The sequence below is a fragment of the Betta splendens genome, chromosome 1 (assembly GCF_900634795.4).
Source record: "Betta splendens chromosome 1, fBetSpl5.4, whole genome shotgun sequence".
NCBI classification, from domain to species: Eukaryota; Metazoa; Chordata; class Actinopteri; order Anabantiformes; family Osphronemidae; genus Betta; species Betta splendens.
In genome coordinates, this window is record NC_040881.3 from 8,883,442 (window position 1) to 8,904,318 (window position 20,877).

A 20,877-nucleotide genomic window follows, 5' to 3' on the forward strand; every position below is an offset into this window, starting at 1 on the left:
AAGCCTGGTTCACATGATCTGACATATGATCTAGCAAAAGCAAGGAGAGGGACACAAACAGGAACCGCAGTTTGAGGGAAACGAGGGGCCGCGTGGAAAAGACGCAAAGACCTAACGGACGCACACTTCTGCCTGGAGGCGAAACTCACCGACGGGTGTCAGAGGTCAGAGCGATGATGGAGCTGGTGATGAACATCCGTCCCGCTGTTGCTCATCAACTAACCGCTTTCCCTGTGGAGGAGAAGCCTGGCAGGGCCTGGCTGCTCTTGGCAGGGACCGTTTCGGACATTTCTATTTGGTGTCAAAGCATCAGAGTCAAACACATCGCTTCCGATTGAGAATTCAAAATAAAACGACTCCCTGCTAACGTCAGTTAAAACAATACTCGCAGGAAAATTCAAAAGTGGACGGTATTAAGACCATCATATGCCACGTGGTTAAAAATAAATATACAAAAATATATAACAAGCAATCTGCATCAACTTGTCTGTATATTCTTTAATTTAATTTATAGGAAAGTCAGCCAGTTTCCGGCAACGCAGCGAGCTTAATCGGCACTGAAGCAGCTGACTCCCAGCGTCACCACAGGCACTAAAAGTAGAGCATGACCGCGAGAGTGGAATAGAATAGAATAGAATAGAATAGAATAGAATAGAATAGAATATAGAGTTGTGTGGCCTATTGACACCGCAGGGGACACAGATGGGACCGAACGTCACGAGAAAACGCAGGAAATCGTTTTCAAATTAGACACCTCGGATGCAAAATATCAGACTATAATTAAAAATTAAAAATAGCAGATTTAAACATTTAAATGTCACAATAAGACAAAACGCAGCACGGCAGACAGAACCGATTTATGGCGCACAGTGATTGTACAAAGTTCAGCATTTAGCACAAACTCACAGGTGAATCCACACGTCTCGCTGCTGGTGCGCGGACACGCGCGACCGACACGCGGTGACGCGAATAATAATGCCGCCACAAAGGTCGCCCGACACGTGCGTGGAAGCGGGCGCCGTGGCGCGTGGCCGCCGCCAGGCGTCGCGCCGCGCCAGCATGTCGCCGGGCCGGGGAGGTAACAGGAGAGGTGCGATGAACCTGGGATGCATATAGCCTGCCGAACAGCGCCGATAAAAGAGGGAACACCTTGAGGCAGCCGCACACGAGCCGCCCCGGAGACGCGGCGCGCACGGCACGGGGCCGCTCCGAGCGGCGCGTGCGGGCGGATCCACCGGCGCAGCGCGGCGCAGGAATGCGTCGGCCGGCACACATGTTCGGACGTTAGCGCGCGCTGTGGTCTCGAGCGGCTGCAAGTCCTCCGAGAGAATTATTGTCAATTCGGGGCCACGCTGCTGCGCCCCCGACGGGAACCTATAATTGGAGACGTGCCAGTGACGCGCTGAAAATAACCAGGTTACCACTTAGCGCCGGTCCATTTTGGGGAGGGCCCAACACGAGGGCGCAGCACCATATATCAGCTCCTTCCAGCTGTTTGGGAATATCCTGCTCATATCGACGATGCAGCATGGCAGCGGCGGCGGCGGCGGCGGCGGCGGCGGCCCGCGTTCCGTCCGCCTCTCCCTTCTCCCCGTCCTCCCGAACGCCTCCTTCCAGGTCGGATACCGGGAGCCCGGCCGGTGCTGGGTGCGCACCGGGGATCTCTCGGTGGGAAATGCAGAAGCATTTTATTTTTTTTTTTATGAGGACGGGAGGGGGAGACTGGCACAAAGCGCGACACTGTTGCGTCTGCATGTTTTTTCAACCTTGGACAGAGGGGGGAAAACATGGGCCGAGGGGGGGGGGGGTCTGTCCGACTTATTCCAAAAAGACAACTCGTTCCTCCCACCCGCACGAGGATATCCTAACTCAATTTGGAATGCGTGCCACACCGACTGATTAGACGTTACTGGGCGGCGGTGGTGCTGGCGGATGGACGCTAAAGTTCAACTTCGCTCGCAGGAGCGATCTGATCTCCCCCCGCGCGGCCAGACGAGCAGCCAGACGGTCGGCGCGTTTTTTTTCCACGTGAAGCCCCCCCCCCCCATACACGACTACAGGATGCCGACACCTGCCCGGTGCGCAGGTAACAACAGCAGCAGCAGCAGCAGCAGCAGCAGCCGGGCAGCATCACCTACTTCTCCAGACACTGACAGTTGCACAATCAATAGGTAAAGGCTGGGAGCGTCCTCCGCACACGGGACTAGTGTGATGGTGTGTGTCAGAGGCTGGGTCTTTGCGGGCAAGGTGAGTCCTCAGCTAATTCAACTGGCCTACAAAGTCCCAGTTTCTGGCTCATGTGGCCACCAGGTTAGACATGACCCTTCGGCTGCATGGTCATCTTCCAGGGAGGAAAAGCAGGGTGCAGATGAGAGGTTTTAGGGAAAGTGCCAATAGGCAGAGAATAATCGTTTTAGAATTTTAGAAAGTTAAAGTGAAGTTAAAGACAGTAAACTTCCCTCAAAGAGCTGCAGATGCACCACCAAAAGAACTGTAATAGGTTTATAAATTAACTGGTTAATAACTGTGTTGTTGAATGTCACTGCTAGATAATTGGCAGAAAAACAACCTTTAAATTAGTCAAACCTGAACTTTTTCTCATAAGACCACATGTTTCGCACGAGCGTCGCAGAAAAACCCGGGCAGAGCTGCTCTTCTCTCCGATTCATCCAGTGATGAACAACTATCACACCGTTTCTCGGTCCTGCGTCTCGTAGCTGGCCTCATTCTGCAGCACAGCCCTTGATAAATTGTTTTCAAAGCAACTCAATTTTTTCTCTAGGCGCTTATTTTTTTATTTATTTTTTGCCGGACCAGAAATAGGCCAAATTAAAAAAAACCCAAAACAGTTAAACTTCCTGGGAGGACCAGTTAAATTAGCTCAATTAATACCTCTTTCAAATATAAAACCTTCAATTAGCATCACAGACAAATTACTCAGAGCATTCCTGAATTTAAATGAGCACATTTGACCATAAAACTCCAGCTTGGCGCAAACATACCTGAATTAATTAGAGACAGAGGTGCTGCACTCTATTATGACGAACAAGGATGTCAGATGGAGAAGTTGTTTTGGTGGCCTGTTGCTATATCTGTCCTGACCCTAGCATGCCGTACATACCTCACTAATGAATTTAGCATCCTGACACTAGATGCTTTATGTAATTAATAGAGCGGAGGGGGGTGCATGGTGGCATCTCCGTGCTGCAAGTGGCACGTAGGTAAGACATTGGCTGCAGCGCAGGAGTTTTATTTTAAAGCACACAAGAGCTCGGCGGCCGTTAAAACGCTCAGCTAGCGCTGTAAATAAAGCAGACGCGGCTGTAGGTGGGAAGCCGTTAGCTTCATCTCGTGGTCGGACTGGTTTCTAAAAGCGTTCGCACGCGGATGATAAGTGATTTGCAGGCTTGTGTGTGACGGTGGCAGGCCGTGTGTTACTATTGATATTATTATTTTTATTTTGTGGCTAAAGTTGCAGTAAGCGTCTAATGCTAATGCTAGCGATGGCGCGCTCCTGCCGGTGTCCTCGTTGTCAGAACCTGAGCGCAGGCGTCCGATCGGGCCCCGATCCTCCTCGATTCCCTCCAACGTAGCCCGCTAAAGAGCAGTGACACATCGCCGAAAGCTGATAGAGGCACTCGAGCCAAAAGCTCTCCATATATGCTGCAGCGGAGGACGAGCCAGTGCGAGAGCTGAGGGCCTAGTAAGGGAGGCTTGGTGGAATGAGCCTGGTTTGAATAAGCAGCATGGCTACGGGGAGCTCTGGGATAGTCACCAAGTGGGCTGATTAAAGTTGTGATATTAAACAGCGCTGCCTGCTGCTGCTGCCTGCCAAGCCTCCCTCAGTGGCATTTCACATTGTTTAAAAGGCCTAATCGGACTCATCTTGCCACTTGCTGCACAGTGTTGCTTACATCTTCTTCTTCTTCTTTTTTTTTTTTTTAACGGCACGCTGGATCATATTCTCTCCTCACACCATTTGTTAGCGGGGTCGTGGGCTGACTTTAAATAGACTTTTCCTACGTTTCCCAGGCTGCTTTGTGCCGCGGGTCATCGAGTTCACCCCGGCTCCGCGGAGCTGTCGATTGTGTTTACGCTTCGACCTTCTAACGAACGCGCGGCGCGCCCTGAGAATCGCTCAGGCCCCTCTGAAAACGCCACAGCAAAAGTCCCCATGAAAAAAATCTGCCGTTGTCAATGTACAAACGCGAAGAAAGCTGCATTTACGTGAACGCGTGACCCCGAGGCCGTGTCGAAAGGTCACGCTGCGCCGGTTGCTAGCCGCCGCTGAGCGAAGTGCACTCCAGCAGCCAGCAAATGCTGTAGTTTGATCTCAAAAGTTTGGAATGAGAAATAGAGAGATTAGGCGAGAGAGGGAGGAAGGGAGAAAGAAAAGGCAGCAAGAAAAGTGAGGGACTTTTAGGGGCAGCTGTGTTTTATTAACCCAGTCATAATGCCCCTAAAAATCCTTATTGCTCTTGCAATGGTCAACAAATCTCCTGTTGCAACATGTAGGGGATGTCTGAAGGGTGCAGGAATTCACGTCTGCTGCAGCGCAGGCCCAGAGCACAAGCCATTGTTTATGTATGGGTTACATAGGTTACGCGGAGAATTTCAACCTCTGTTCGACACAGACACGCTCCAGAGCCGAGCTGCTGGAGTCGAACGGCGGCCTCCGATAAAAAAGTTTCACAACGTTTGCCGATGCAGATTAGCAGCGGGTTGGAAACGCGAGCGGCTTTATCTGGGGATCCGGGAGATGCTTTTCACGCTAACGGCACCGGCGTGTTCGCCTGCCAGCCACGCCGTCATTAGCTTTCTGGTGGGTTCTGCATGCAGACGGCGGAGGACGTGCCGCGTCCTTCGCTGTTTTGACTTTGCATCGGGATGCAAGGGGACAGACGGAGAGACGGGCTGGCTGGTGGCCGTGCAGGTCCAGAAAAAATCCTGGGAGCAGTGCATCGAGTGCATCGAGTGGTGGGGAAAGGGGAGGCTTAAAGGCAGGTTGACGAAGACCACGAGGGGAAAACGGCGGAGGTGGAGAGCACGAGGTGAGGAAGGGAACAGCAGGCCACGGAGGACTGGGAGCCAGGCCTGGGTGTGGCGCCGTGGGCCGTCACGGCGGTGTGGAGTGGAGCGCTCCGTGTCGGCGCATGAGTCACCGGAGGGAGGCTTTTCTGCCGAGGATCCCCGCGGGATGGAGAAAGGAAGGAAGAGAAGGAGGGAGGGAAGGACGAAAGGAAGCGAGGAAGGAAAAATCCCCCTCGCCCCGGAGCGAAGGAGCAAGAGAATGAAGCGCGCGCGAGGGGAGCGAGGGAAAGTGTGGACGATGACTCAGGGCCACGAACCACATGGCGATGGAGGAGGGAGGGAGGAATTACTCATCAGAGCATGTGGAGTCTCATATGGCTATCACAGGACCGGCAGTGTGCTTCCCTCATGGCTGCGACTCAGCCGCCACGCAACCGCCGCCGCTCCCTCGGGCCGAAAGACAGCGGCCATGTTGTACCGGAGAGCAGAGAATGGGGCGAGGGGGGGTGGGGGGTGTCAGGGTGAGCTGGGGGTCAAATTCACACCCAAAGGTTCTTTTTTAAATGCCTTCATCAAGCAGAGGTGCCTGAGGACGTCTATTAGAGTCAGAGTCAGGTTTTCCCCTTTCAGCCTGTGTGCGACTGATAGTGTCATTCTGGGTCTGAGAGACCAGAGCCGGAGTCGGGCTCGACCCAGTGCAGGGCCCGAATCAGCACCGGGTTGTGTGAGGCCCGATGGGCTCAGCTTCAGGCCGTAACAACAAAGTTAAGTTAAGTCACTTCCTTTACATTTATATGTTGGTCCAGCAGCTGCTGTGCATACGTTCTTTAAAGCCGTGCGTGTTTGACAAAGTCGTATTGAGTGGCGACAAGACACCGAGTACAAGCTGGAGACCACATGCTGTGAGCTTCACAGTCAGCAGCTGAGGGAGCGAGAGTCAGGAGAAAGTTAGTGGCAGAACAAACGCTTTGCTTCATGTGTGTATGTAACGTGTACACCTGTCGGAAAGCGCTTTAGTGCACAAAGTCTCCTTTTATTTTGAAATCCATATTCATCTGAATGCTGCCATTAGGGCGACAGCTCTCCAACGCCAGAAAAGCACACGTGCAGTTGGGCTCCTCTCCTTGTTAGTGACTGAATCATGTTGGTCCTGTCCACCGGCTCTGTGGGTTCCCACCAGATGGGATTAGGCTGGCATTAATGGAAGTAATGAACTCACCTGTAATGTTTGACCTGAGCTGCAGGCTTTTCTCCACCTTTGCAGAGAAAACGAAGTGACACCTTTATAAAGTCAGGACTTTGCTTTTGATCGGATGGAGCTACACAACTATGTGTAGTTATGTAATCATGATGTTTGAAAAGGCTTTATTAGATAAGACACAAGTAAACATAAAAAAGGCTGACTGCATCTGCTCTTTTGCACATTATTCAGCTACTTAGTTATTTGCACAAAGTATTTCTCCATCATTGCTGACTGTGTCTCCCTCCACTACCTCATCACTACAAAAGTACTAAAACGGGTCACGTTGTGTGTTGTCATTCTGTTGCTCTTTATGTCGTCTCTGCTGTAAAATTGACTTTTCGTATATACAGTCAGGACCATAAATATTTGGACGGAGACAATTTTTTACTTTTCTTCAATTGAATAAAACAACTCAAATGCAGTTGAAGTGCAGACTTTCAGCTTTAATTCAGTGGATTGAACAAAAAGTTTGCATAAAAATGTGAAAAACTAAAGCACTTTTTAACACAGTCCCTTCATTTCATGGGCTTGTAAGTAATTGGACAAATTAAATTAAGTGAAAATAAAACGTTCATTACTAATATTTGGTTGAAAACCCTTTGTTGGCAGTGACAGCCTGCAGTCTTGAACTCATGGACATCACCACATGCTGGGTTTTCTCCATTTGAATGCTCTGCCAGGCCTTTACTGCAGCAGCTTTCAGTTGCTGTTTGCTTCTGTGCATTTTTATCCCAAGTTGGGTCGTTGTCCAATCAGTTTGACTGCATTTACCTGGATCTGCACAGTTATGTCTCTGAACAGAATTCATCGGGCTGCTTCTGTCCTGTGTCACCTCATCAATATAGTAGTTATTTTGGTTTCATCTCTCCAGAGAATGGTTTTACAGAACTGTGCTGGCCTTTTTAGATGTTTTCTAGTAAAGTCCAATCTTTCTTTCTGTTCTTGAGGCTTATGAGTGGCTTGCACCTTGCAGTCTATCCTCTGCATCTACTTCTCTTTATGGTAGACGTGGACATTGACACGCCTGCCTCCTGGAGAGCGCTGTTCACTTGTTTGGCTGTTGTGAAGGGGTTTCTCTTCACCGTGGACATGATTCTGCGATCATCCACCGCCGTTGTTTTTCGTGGACGTCCAGGTCTTTTTGCGTCGCTGACATCACCAGCGCTTTCTTCCTTTCTTTCTTAGAATGTACCACACTGTTGATTTTGCCACTCCTAATAATGTAGCAATTTCTCACCTGGTTTTGTTCTGTTTTCTCAGCTTAATGGTGGCTCGTTTCACCTGCATGAAGAGCTCCTTTGACCGTGTGTTGTCGGTTCACAGCAAAATCAACATGCGAGCAACTCTCTAATCAACTCCAGGCCTTTTATCTGCTTCGTTGATAATGACATAACAAGTGCCCACACCTGCCCGTGCAATAGCATGGAAGTCAATTGTCCAATTACTTATTAATTACGAGCCCATGAAATTAAGGGATTGTGTTAAACAAACGCTTTAGTTTTTCACATTTTTTATGCAATCTTTTTGTTTAACCCACTGAATTAAAGCTGAAAGTCTGCACTTTAACTGCATCTGAGTTGTTTTATTTATTTATTTTTATTTCCACTGTGGTATTGCAAAGAAGCAAAACTAGAAAAAAAATTGTCTCTGTCCAAATATTTATGGTCCTGGCTGTGACTCAGTCATGTCTGAGCTAGTTAGCTAACTTGGTGTCGCGCTAAGCTAGCTAGTTCTGTCAATGTATGTTAGAAATCTATGTTCTAATTTATGTTGCATGTCTGTAGTAGCATCTTGTCCTGGAGGAACGTTGTTCTATTTCATGTACTGAACTGTATACGGTTGAAATGAAAATAAAAGCCTACTTGACTCACTAAGAACGGACTAGTGACTAGCGAGCAGCGAAATCACACACACAGCAGCAGATTTTGCCGTTTAGGATCCAACTACAGGTTCCAGCGTCAGTAAATAAACACAGAAGCAAACAAATTCCACTTGCTTCTTTTAAAAAATATAATTGGATTTGTAAATAAATAATGCTCAGTGCTCAGTACAGTTTAAGGGCTAATCTCACTGGAATGGTCAATATCAAAGCTGTAGGTGGAGATATGAATGCTTTTAGCTGAGGGGTCACACACACACACACACACACACACACACACACACACACACACACACACACACACACACACACACATACACTCACTCATGCTTTTTCATGGGATTTCAATGAGCTCGCTGGTTTTCCACTGTTCTGCGCAGACCGGCCTCCTCACCCGCTGTTTGTCTTTGTGATTACGCTTGCATATACATAAACAGAGCGGCTATATATACACATAACAGCGCTGCTTCGTATTTACTGTGCTGACGTCGGCATTGTGTGGAACTCGGTGCGAGTAGGAACGCAGGCCTCCTCGTGGCGAGCGGCTCCGCTGCCTGAGCCTGATGTAAGCCTGAGGATTTGGGGGGCGGCCTCCTCGCTCCCTCGCCCTCCGCTGACGGGCCGTGTCGGTTTCCAGTTGTTTTCTGGCTATTTGGGCCCAACGATGCATGCTGGCAGACCTCGGCCTCACCCTCGCTTTGCATTGCAGTATCCGTCGGAGGCCGAACCCGGCTCAGCGCCCGTGAACCCTGTGTTGAGAAACAATGAGCTCCGCGGGGCGATTGGCAGATGTTTGCTTGATGCTGCAGATACAGTCATGCCATTGTGTGGAGTCAGCAACCGCGTGCGTGCATGTGTGTGTGTGTGTGTGTGTGAATAAGGGGTGAGGAAAAGCTTGTGTTTGCTTTGGCACAGAGGCCGCTTGCCAAGAAAAGGTGCTGCGCTGCCAAAACTTGCCAAAGGAACCTGCAGCGCTGAGCGTTTGATCTGTCAAACCTCTTCAGTCGACACAATGGGGAGGTGGAGGCGTTTACCGACCTCGCCCAACTCGTGAGCTAACGCAGTGTGTTTAAGATAATAAAAAATAATAATCAGCGTTGAACACGAGCTTCTGGTCCTGTAGCTGATGGGATGGAGCTAATCGGGGGCGCGGCCGAGCCTCACGGCGGCTCTGATCTTCCTCTGCCGCTCGCTGTGGTTCGCTTGAAGTCCCATTGTTCGGCCCGAGCCGACGTCCTCCAGTCCGGAGGGTCTCGATGCCAAGATCGTCTCAGGGGATTTCACAAAAAGGGAAAACCATCTTCCCCAAAACGTTCTTCCATTACAGAAAAGAGGTTTTCCGCTTCTATCGAAACCGTCAATGGAAGTTATTCAAGGCACTTGGAAAACATCAATTGCTGCCTTTTTTTCGGGCTTTACGTTGGCAGAACGATCGGTCACGGGGACAGCACGAGTCTTCCATAGCCGCTCCTCGGGAGAAAGGGGGATTGTGCTTGCGTGCGTGTGCTTCTACGCGCTGGATGCCGATGACCGGCGGTGTTGCATGAAAGCTTTTTTTTTTTTTCCGTCCACGGAGCCCGCGTGCACCCGACTGCTCCGCGAAATACCAGCGCCCGCATTGCTTTTCTCGCTGTAACCTTTGGAGCCGATGCGGACGAGAAAGCTTTGCCTGCCTGCGTGTGTGCGCGTGTGTGTGTGTGTGTGTTGAATAAAGTGCTATTTTATGTTGGCAGCAGAGTGATGGGAGCCACAGTGTGACAGGCCGGAGCCGACCTTAAACCCAACGCTGTGCCTCTTTGGAACGTCCTTCTCATTCCTGGGTATAGCAACAGTGGTCCAGCGTCCGTCTGCCTCGAAAACCAACAGTTTATATCTGTCACATCCACATCCCAAACACTCAGCCCTGCTTTCATGCTGCCGTTATCTGGGTTGACTGGGTTCTCCTGTCATACTAGGCCGTGTTTGTTCCGAGTCAGTTAATCAGCGTAGAACTTATTTTGGGGAACGAGTGAAGAGAGGAGCCATTAAAGGGACAAGTAACATGTTAATGAGGTGTAACGCGATCACATGAGCTTTAGAACTTCCCAATTTGTTACCTTTGGACTGTTTTCTAAGACAGCCATAAATAACTAGCAGCACCATAATAATCTCATGTTCTGTCTGTTTACTCACATCTGGTGACATTTCAGACTCTCTGTGCACTCGATTGTCAAAGCGCCTGTGGCTGTATTGAGTAAATGGAGGATAAAGGCTCGTGGCAGCATCCAGCGAGCAGACACAGAGGTTAGCGCTCGCGCAACAAGCTCAGAGTCATTATCTCACCGGCAGAGACTCGGCGGCAGCTACAGTCGTTTCATAAATCACGGCCGCATATTGTTGCAAGGGCACGTGTGCATAATAGAAAACACACTCCCCTGTTCCCAAAGTTGCGCGGGAGGATGGGGCGAGGGAGTTTGGAGGATAAACTCAGCTCAACTTTATACATGCATCCAAAATCCAAAAGTCCCCACCCTCGTTCATGTTGGCTCATAATGCTCAGTGCACAGCTGATGCGCTGGATTAAGGAACACGAGCTACGCTTAATTGGCCCAAATGTGAAAAGCTTGAATAAGCACCATTTTATTCAACAAGTACTCTCTGCAGGAATCATTATTGTAAATGCATGCATTATTTGTTCACACAATTTCCACTGGCAACTGGATTTCTCACAAAGATGATTTTGAACCTCTACAGGGTGAATCAGTTATGACATCCAACTCAAAATAAGGTCAAAAAAGTCCCGACTGTATGTTTCTAATGGAACTAAATTAATCGAGTGTAGCAATTTCATTATTTATTTGTGACCAGATTCAAGTTTCCACCTGCGGGGGGGTGTGGATTCAAAAATAAATAAGCATTTACATGCAGGGAGGTAACTGCTCAATTATTTAAGATTGTAGATGTCAGCACACGGGAATCACTGGGACCAATAACAAGACTTCACCAAACAATAGAACAGACACAGGCCTCGGCCTCGTTTTTTCCCCCCATTTCATCTATTTTCCAGTTCATCGTGCCCGCAAAAATATAATGAAGTTTTGGAAATGCTGCAGTTTTCCCCGTAGCCTCAAGGTGCGGGCACTCGGGTCAGCAAACATCACATTTGCACGACAGCCAAGAGTGTTTTATTCGGACTTATGTTACATTCAAAGGACTTATTGGGACAGAGTTTGGCAAAGCAGCGCAGATGTGAATGCCTTCACTGTCACTTCGGGAGTCATGTCAACCTCGGCCTGGTCCGGGCTTGCTCGGGCCAGTGACAGAACCCGGGCCCCTCTTTAGCTGGTAATCACCACGATAACGGCCCTGTTCTTTGTGAGCGCTGCTTGGCTCCGACTCGGAGAGATGTGTTCATGTTTTGCAGGCATCAAGAAAATTAACTGGTCACAGTGTAGTTTTCCTGGAAGTCTTTATGCTTGTTTTTCTCCTTTCTCTGGCAGCCGCTGCACAGAACGCTCAGGAGTGGGTGTAAATAAGAGGACACGCTTAAGAAGCCCGAGCAGAAAGGCTCGAGTCCCGCAGTGATGCAGCTTCGTTGCCGGCCTGAAAGTCGACTCAGTGGAATTGGTTAATTAAGTTAGTCAGAAAAAACAAAGGGACGAACTACGGCGTGTGTTGTGTTGTCAGGTCACACTGTTCCATGTCCTAAACATCTGCAACCAGATGTTGAAGACTTCACCTTCTGAACCCACTTGTCTGAAAGATTAACATCTTGATGCACGAAAAAAAACCCAAGAAAGTCAGTTTTGTGCTCTCGGATTTACTGGCATGGTGTCACCAGTGGAAGTGGAGCTGGGGCAGAGTGGTGCAGAGCTCTCCTCCTCCATGACAGCCATTCTACCACATGCAGGTGTGTATTTCCCCCTTTCCAGCGCATGGAACGAAGATGTTCGCCATTAACCAAATGTAGCAACGCGGCTGGAACAGAGCTGCGTTTGAAGCAAAAGGTGCTGCTGTTAAATACGTGTGTTGTATCAAAATGTAAGTCTGGAGCAGGAAAGCGGCTGACGCCACATTAGATGGATTCCTTTCATGCTCCTTGCTCTCCGTTTGGGCTCCCTCCACGTACATGCTTGTGCTCAGGGATGCGTGAATAACCTATGACCTGAGAATCCATACAGTACACGTATGTTTGAGGAGCTCAGTCATGTGTTACTTGTCCTTCCTGTACATTCTACCATGTTAAAAACACACACGCTGCTCCCATCCACCAGAAAGCATTGTTTTAAAAGCTGTTGCAAACCAAGCCACGACATGTTTTCCTACGGAGGATCAAGGCATGTGACACGCTGTAACCGAATGCGCTTGGTTCTGCTGGCCGTAGGTGTTGGTTCCCACTAATTAGCCTGCATGTCCATGAGAAGTTGCCACAGCCTCAGTGCAGGCAGGGAGGGAGGCAGGATGTTTTTGATGAAGCAGTGGGCTTAATTTAGGCCCAAGCATTCTCAGTATCTGTCACCTAACTCCCAATGATCTCAGCATACAGTACGGGAGGTGTTCGGTGTGTGTGTGTGTGTGTGTGTGTGTGTGTGTGTGTGTGTGTGTGTGTGTGTGTGTGTGTGTGTGTGTGTGTGTGTGTGTGTGCGTGTGTGTGTGCGTGTGCGTGGAGAGGAAGAATATAAATCTAAGAACTGCAAATCAACACTTTTCCAGCCTAATAATGTCAGGATGTGCCTTGTTCCCTTTTGACTTAGTAAGTTAGTAACAACAACAACGGTAATAATGAAGAGTGGTGTCCGTTTCTTCCTGTAAAGGAACTGGCTCAGTTGTGGCTCCTGCTTGGCCATAAAATAACCAAGCAGGCATGGGCACTGCCAGCAAAGCATCTAAAGCAGATGACGAATGCCAGCAGCTCCTGCCAAGGACTTCAGCCTGCACCCAGTGTTCTCCTCCTGGTACGCGGAGAAACGTTCTGCCTACTTCTCTGAATTACACAATTCTCGAGTGCAGGAGAACTGTTTTCATTCAATGAGCGGAGTCTGCTTTTCGTGAAGCTGCTCATCCTGGTTCTGAGGCGTCTCCTGTTGTGCGGCGGAACTTTTGCACGTGTTGATCTGTCGATGGGAGCGAGTGAGAGGCTCTGGGGGCGCTCCGACCTCGAGCCGCTGGCCGTTTTAATGCAGCGAATGGGGAGAAGGAAGGACCACACAGTGGCACAGTCAGATCAGGTTGTCGGGGACCATATTTAAAATCTGGGTCAGAGTCCAGACCATAACCTCTCATTTTCACACTCACATGCACTGTAGAACGCAATATTTCCCATTTCACAGGAAGCCTCTTCAGATCAGGATCAGAATCTATTAACAGTGGTTCGTTTTTAACTTGAGGAATAAACACCTCCAATGCAGGTCCAGTGGCAGATGACGGAGGGTTATGACTGTTTAAATGAGCCTATTCAGTCCTCATTACTTTTATGAATGACAGGCACATTTATGGTGCATGTGTTATAAAAGTAAACTAATTATAATTAACAGGTTTTACCATTTTGCATGAAAACCTGGTTGTTTTGATTTGTTGCATTGGCTTATGTCTGAACATCCCAGTGTTTCATTCAATTGACCCTCTGTTGCTAGTGGTTCTAGCTTTATACATCTGGCTGCCTCCTATGACTGACATGACTACATGTTCAAATGACAGAGTCTCCATCCACCTTTGGGAACATCTGGCACATTACTGGCATCAAAACATCACATGACCCCTTTAATACCAAGGATCCCCTTCACTTGAGAGGTTCTGTACCGGTTCTGTTCTCCCCAGCGTACAGCCATTCATCATGCCGACATGACAGGCGCCATGCAAATGCACTGGCAGGGGCGTCTGTGCCGCTGCTGAGGAGCCAACATGGCTGCCAGCAATAAGACACAATGACATTGTCCTGTTTTCCCGCTGGAGGCCCCCTCCAGCGGCGCTCGCTCCGGTGCGACGTGGAGGTGGGCCCGAAACCACCGGTGGAGCTGCTGTGGAGCCCTGCTGAGACCTGCCAGAGCCAGCGCTTTCCCTGCCAGGGCCTCGGCCTGCAGTCGGAGTGAGTTACAACCTATACGCCTGACGCACACACACACACACACACACACACACACACACACACACACACACACACACACACACACACACACACACACACAGCTTGCAGGCTAGGCATGCAGGCTCACGCATAGAAAATCATTTCATGTACTCACACACTCACACACACACGCTGATTCAGCACTGATGACAGCGGTCCCGCCCCTTCAGGAGCCACGGACCCCAAACCTCTTTATACGAGTTAGGAACAGGAACTACTTAAAAAGCACACACACACACACACTCAATGTAAATAAAGTAAATACAGACCATGCTGCACACACGCAGTGAAGCTCAGCCTGCTGGGATTAGACTGGGGTCGGGGTCCGACAGCTGCTGGATCATCTGGATTGATCTGTCAGCGTAAACGTGGGTTAGAAGGGAGCAGATTGTGATTAAGGGCTTAGCAGAAGGTGTGTCAGCGCCTGAGTGGCAGCGAGAGAAAGGTAATGAATTAAGCTCTACAGTGTCACAAAACACAAATCTATAAATGCATCAGTGATGAGGCTACACAGACTCAGCCAGTGTTGAGGAGCACAGTCGTGTTCACAGAGAGCTCATTATACTCCTCATACATGTGTTACTGCAGAACAAGAATGGTAAGTCCGTAGGTATATTTACACAAGTGCTCTCTATTGTAATGTCAATACTAAGAAGCCTGATTTTCACAGCAGCTCTGGTTAAAACACCTGCCAGCAAACGGCACTCGCGGCAGAAAACGACATTTCAGCCGATACGATTGGCAGCTGAGCGACGGCTTAATTACGAGCCTGAACCCGCCATTAGCCGCAATTAGCTTAGCGCGCTAACTCTCGGCTGGACCGCTCTCGGCTGATTGCATCGTGGGTAGAGAGGGGGAGACGTTATCCGGATGAAACATCCACACAGATGCAGTAACAGAATTCGCGGCTGAGACGATCAGCGACGACACAGAGCGCAGGTCAGAACCACGCGGAGCCAAATGGGCCTTAGCGGCGGCAGATGATCGGCACGGCTCATTTAGTCTATTTATGGGCGGAAAATGTGTGAGGTTGTCTCGGTTATACAAATCACAGCTACTGTTACTGCACATTACTATATTAAGCACTTTCTTTCGTTCCTCCGACTGTATCACACGGCAGTTAGATACTGTGTGTGTGTGCATGAGTAGCTATGAGGCTTGCATTTCCATTAATCCCAGGAATGTTGATGTGGTCCAGAGTTTAATAGAACAAGGCCCGGGTGTGGGTCGACAGGTCCCAAGGGCCGATCCTTTTTGGACGTCTTTAGAGCGAAGCCTTGACCCGGAGCCCTACACACCCTGACAGAGCGACACTTCCAGCTCAGGCTCCTCGGCTTTGGCCAAAACACATCAACGTGACGAACCCAAAAACACGGGGAGGAAGGACACGGGCGGCGCGTGAACCCAAACGGCAAACATCTGTTTCGGGCGAGCGCTCTTGGAGCACAGATGTTGGAGCGCCGCGATCGAACACGGCCCCCGTTGTTGCATCGTCACGCAGCGCGGAGCACATGACTTAAATTGGGTGTGTTGCGCGACCCTTTATCGGACAAAAGGTCCCACAGAGAGAGGCGGTGGGGGGGGCGGCGGTCACGAGGCCTCCGTCCCGTTTGCCGCGTCCCGTGGTTCAAAGCCCAAAATACGCCGGAGCAGGAAAATCCCCGGGTTCTAAGACGGTCAACAGCGGCGGTGTGTTGTCAATAAATCAGCTGTTTAGCCTGAGGAGCAACTGGGGGACGGCGGCGCAAAAGGCAACTGTTCCAAGAGCTTTGAGATTTTTGTGTCACATCCTATAAATGTCTCACCTAGAGGGCCCTCGGTGACAATGGGAGGTTTATACTGTACATGCAAAGCGCAATGCAAATGGACAGACGCCCCGTCGCGTTTTATCTGCTATCGAGCTCATTTTCTGACCTGCTGATTCATTTGTATCATTTAACTGTCGCAAGTTGAGCGTGTGTTACAGTGGTGGTGTGTTCTGTCTACCTTTGTTTCTGCCTTCAGTTTAACGAGACATTTATTTGCACAATAGGTTTTAGAGGCAGGTAGTTTAAACCTGCCTCTAAAGCTTCAGGTGTTAAAGTCAACTGCCGTTAAAGCCAGTTGTTCCACGAGCTAAATACACGGCGAGCATGACTTTGGATGAGGCGTCTGAAGGTTTTTTACACACGGTTTGAAATCGAGCAACGTCACGCGTCTGGGCGTGGCTTCGGGCTGATGGTCTGTGGCGTTTAAGGCCCGCGGGAATCGGGAGACGCAGCTTTGCATTGCTGTGACCACAGATAACTGGACAGACGGCCGTTCTGTCCAAGAGCAATGAGAGAAAGATAAAGTTTGCAAGATGTTCTCATTGTCAGTCATTTAATATTTTTATTATGTAAAATATGTTGAATAAAAGTTTGTTCAAAGTACTTTCACTGGTGGTGTCTGTACGTACACAACTGTTCCTTCCTGCTAAGTGTCTGTTACTGGAATATAAAAATAGCTTCTTGTCTACGTGCAGGTGAGAGACAAACTGTCTTCATATTGCATCTACTGGGAGTTAAACTGAAACACGGCGGTCATTAGAGCCACCAGTGAGCAATTACAGCGGCAGGAAATAAACTACAGGCCTCATACTGCGAGTAAAGGAGGAAGATGTCGCTGAGTCCAAACGTGTGCAACAACAGGAGGGAAATCAACTTCAGAGTTGTTACCAGTGGGAGAACACACACACACACACACACACACACACACACACACACACACACACACACACACACACACACACACACACACACACACACACACACGCGCACACACCATGAGATGTGGAAGTGTGTTAACTAACTTTGTTTAGTTTGGCCTCACTACGGACACACACACATGATGGAGCAAGACATTCCATACAAATAACCCCCCCACACACACACACAGACACACACACAAACGTTTGATAAGCGAACCCACTGTGAGTGCGATCCCATGATATCCTGCCTGCTGCTGTTTAGCCATGAAACACGAGGAATGACACAGACTACTGCACCTCGGAGATATTTTAAAACTCTAACTGCAGCGGTTTTCGGCACCTTATCTGGAATGTGTTGATATCACTGTTCGTCACCTCTGAAAAATCTGTGGTGTTTGTGTGAGTTTGTTGCTGCGACGTAGTTTGGCAAACCGCAGAATTCCTTTCCTTCCACCAGCCCCCCCCTCGAATTATTGACCGCTCTCAACAAAGCAAATGACTATTAAAGCCTAGACAGACACAGAGCTGGTGGACGCACAGAGGAAATGATGTGTGACTGTATTATACCTTCCAATGTCTCCTGGAACCCTCCTCCTGTAGCTGATTTCAATTAAAAAAGACTCTTTAACCCCCCAACTGTCTCAATCCTTCTATTTTAAACAATCATCGAGTTCCTGCCAAGTGATGCGCCCAGCCCAGAGGCGCGTCCTGTGGCCCATTCATAAAGCCTCACGCCCCGGAGCTGCATGCGAGGAACCGCTCACACGCTCCAGCGGGAGCCGTCCAGGCTCTGCAAACACGCAGACGCGCCTCGTGTGCAGCCTCGCTGCCGCACGCCGACGTCGACGCCGGGCGGACGCTCGGCAAACACACACACACGCACGCACACACACACACACGCACACACACACACACACACGCACACACACGCGCAAACACACACACACACGCGCAAACACACACACATGCACACACATGAACACACACATGCACACACACACACACACACACACACACACACACACACACACACACACACACACACACACACGCACACACACACACGCACACGCACACGCACGTACGGACTGTATTTAAATGGCCTGATGTGAACAATAACAAATGGCGGCGGCGCTCGCTGCAAGCGTTTATCTCGGGTAAATAAACGCAGCTGTTAGCGTCCAGTCTCGCCGGTGAACAATGCTGGCGGCTCCGCGCCTCCAGCACCAGGGACGCATTAAGGGAGCCGGCCTCTGCAGGACGAGCGTTTGTGCAGAAGCTCAATCTGCTCACGTCCCACTGAAACGGGCCCCTCGGAGCAACATGAAGCCCAGCGACCTGTTAGCATGTGCAGCTCGCGTTCCATCGCACTGGATCGCGGGGCCGTCGCACCTCCGTCCAGTCCCGCGGAGGCTGATGATGTTCCAGGTGATGCCGCGTTGCCTCGCTGGCACGTTCCACCGCTCAACCTGTTCATCCGGCTCCTCCCCGAAGGGCCTGAACGCATGTTTCACTATGGGCTGTTTCTGTTAAAAGCAGCACCAAGCGCAGGTGGCTTGTTTGCTAAGCGCCCGGAGCTAAAGGGATATATTTAAATGTCTCCCTAAGCTGGGATTACTGTAGATTTCGAGCAGGTGCCGGCGGCTGCACGGGGGTTTGTGCGACGCGGCCACGCACACGGACAGCGGCCTGCGGAACGATGGGAGCGGGCGAAAGAGAGACCACGTCGCTGTCTGTCTGGGTTTCACAACCCCCCGAGACGCCGATCTCCTCCCCCGCTCCCTCTTGACCCGCTCACCCCTTCGTCGTCTCTCTCCCCGGGCGGCCGTCGAGCAGCAGACGGTTTCGCCATCGCGCTCCTAAAATAGCCGCCCGTTAACGCAACCGGCCAAGCGGTCGAGGGCCGAAAGAGCAGGAGTTCCAGAGAGGTGGGAACGGGCGGACCTCGAGCGGAGGGTTGCGTCGCACGCGCTGGTGGTGGTGGTGGTGGTGGTGGGGAACAAAGGCGGGGTGTCACGCTGGCGGGAGCAGCAACAGGTGGTGCACGTTTGATTTGAGTTGAAGCCGCGACCTCTGCTCCAGCAGCATCTGTAACTGAACGCCGCTTTCTTTTATAGCAATTATCCGATGGGCGGCTGTGAAATATTCCTGTGTGTCACCTGCTGTTAGATAGAAACGGATGCCGACGCGTCAGAGGTGGACATTTCGTACTAAACCTTATCTTAAAGCTCCAACACGCGTAAACAAACTGGGGTTTCTAGGAAACAGAGCTAAGAAATCGTCCCTGTTGACTCTCGCGCGGTAATGAGAACCATGACAAATGTATTATGAGCGTCGACTCATTAAAATTTCGCTGACACTTTTACAGGCAGCAGTGAGAAGTCGCATGCGCCATCTGGTCGGAGCGCCGTCGTATGGAAGTTACTTTTAGCGCTCACGCAATCTGTGGAGGAGTCGGCTGCGGGTTGAAAGCGATCCGACGCCAGGAGGACCAGGAGATGAAGCCACGCTTGTGTTTTAAGCGCTCGGCGCATTGATTCATCGGAGAAGTAGGCCGAGGCTAATGACTTAACCACATCAGCCCTTTTTTTTTTTTTTTTTTTTTCCTTGTGTGTCGTTCACCCTCCCTTCAGGCACCAACCGTGGCGAGAACACGGTGAGTCACGTTGGAACAAAAAGCCCCATTCAAAACACACATACACACACAACCTCCTGATCAACTGTAGCCAGCCGGCCTCTTAATAACAACTCCTTCTCTTGCTCGCCCCCCCCCCCTCCACCCCCTCCACCAGATAGCCATGGCTGCAGCGAGACCGGATGAAGCCAATCCAGTCACTGTGTGCGTGGATCAAGTCGCTCTGAGCTGGTGCCGCTCCAAGGAACCAACAGGAGCCAAACCTCCCGAGGTCCTTCAACCACATCACACGGCCTGCGAGCCTGTGCGTGTGTGTGTGTGTGTGAGAGAGAGAGAGAGAGAGAGAGAGGCAGAAGAAAGAACACTGCATTAAAAAGTTAAAAATCACACAATCTATTTGATGTAGTGCGACTTCCTTCCTCAGGCTCGGCCAGAGCTGCCTCTTCTCGTCCCACACGACGGCGTCCTGGTCGCTCGCTGGCCGCTCACCAGGCCGACGCTCCAGTTAAAGGCCACAGCGCTTCAGTCAGGAAGCGGCAACACACCAGATCGTGTCTGTCAGCTGAGAGGTTTAAAATTAGCATCTGGTTTTCCCCACTTCGAAGAATGATCATGTTTAGGTCTGTTAATTCATCTGAACTACAAACACACACTCCTAGTGCCTGTTAATGTCAGAAGCACTGAATACTCAGTTAAGTACATATGCATGTACTTAACGTGCCCTAACTTGTGAGTAATGGTTACATATAGTCAGCATGTTGATGGACAGATAAACGCCGACAGTGATGGAGAGCATCTCAGTAACTAGTTGATGTATAGAACACATCACAGGTCTGGTAGGAACCGTGAGGAACGAGCACTTTGTTCCTTTTAAGACCTGGTGTGTTTCTCATGTGTAACCTGACCCTCATAAAACATGTCTCCTCCTGGGAATGCGCCAGTATTTACACCCTCCGTTTGCATACTGTACAAGGAATCTGTGTGTGTGTGTGTGTGTGTGTGTGTGTGTGTGTGCGTGCGTGCGTGCGTGCGTGTGTGTGTGTGTGAGCACCACGTATAGGCTGTCATAATAGGTTTATAAAGGGATGCTTCGCTGTCAGGCTTGTGATCTTTCTCATGAACCTTCTCTCTGCTCTAAAGATTTCTGACCAAATGCTCACAGACCGAAACAAAAGTGTGGCAGACGAGAGACGATGCAAATGTTCAGCTCTTTTTCCTCTGTTATGGCGTTTTCAAAGAATAAAGAGGCACATAGGGA

The 20,877-nt window shown here is 50.0% G+C and overlaps 1 protein-coding gene across 7 annotated transcripts; it reads left to right on the top strand.

Moving 5' to 3' along the window:
* The first annotated feature begins 1,672 nt into the window (after positions 1 to 1,672).
* On the top strand, positions 1,673 to 20,552 carry LOC114862077 (uncharacterized). 7 transcript variants are annotated; one of them, XR_008695588.1, is made up of 4 exons: positions 1,673 to 2,247; positions 11,633 to 14,217; positions 19,353 to 19,640; positions 19,777 to 20,011. XR_008695588.1 is itself a non-coding variant. In XM_055511550.1 (4 exons), exon 1 carries the CDS (start codon positions 4,454 to 4,456, stop codon positions 5,786 to 5,788), a length of 1,335 nt encoding a protein of 444 aa, XP_055367525.1. In that variant the 5' UTR covers positions 2,279 to 4,453; the 3' UTR covers positions 5,789 to 14,217; positions 19,353 to 19,640; positions 19,777 to 19,923; positions 20,044 to 20,552. The 7 variants fall into 7 exon arrangements, 6 of the variants coding, with proteins under 6 accessions (XP_055367525.1, XP_055367521.1, XP_055367535.1 ...); XM_055511550.1 differs by lacking the exon at positions 1,673 to 2,247 and adding an exon at positions 20,044 to 20,552 and having other exon boundaries at positions 2,279 to 14,217; positions 19,777 to 19,923; XM_055511546.1 differs by lacking the exon at positions 1,673 to 2,247 and adding an exon at positions 20,044 to 20,552 and having other exon boundaries at positions 2,279 to 14,217; positions 19,777 to 19,890.
* The last annotated feature ends 325 nt before the right edge of the window (positions 20,553 to 20,877 follow it).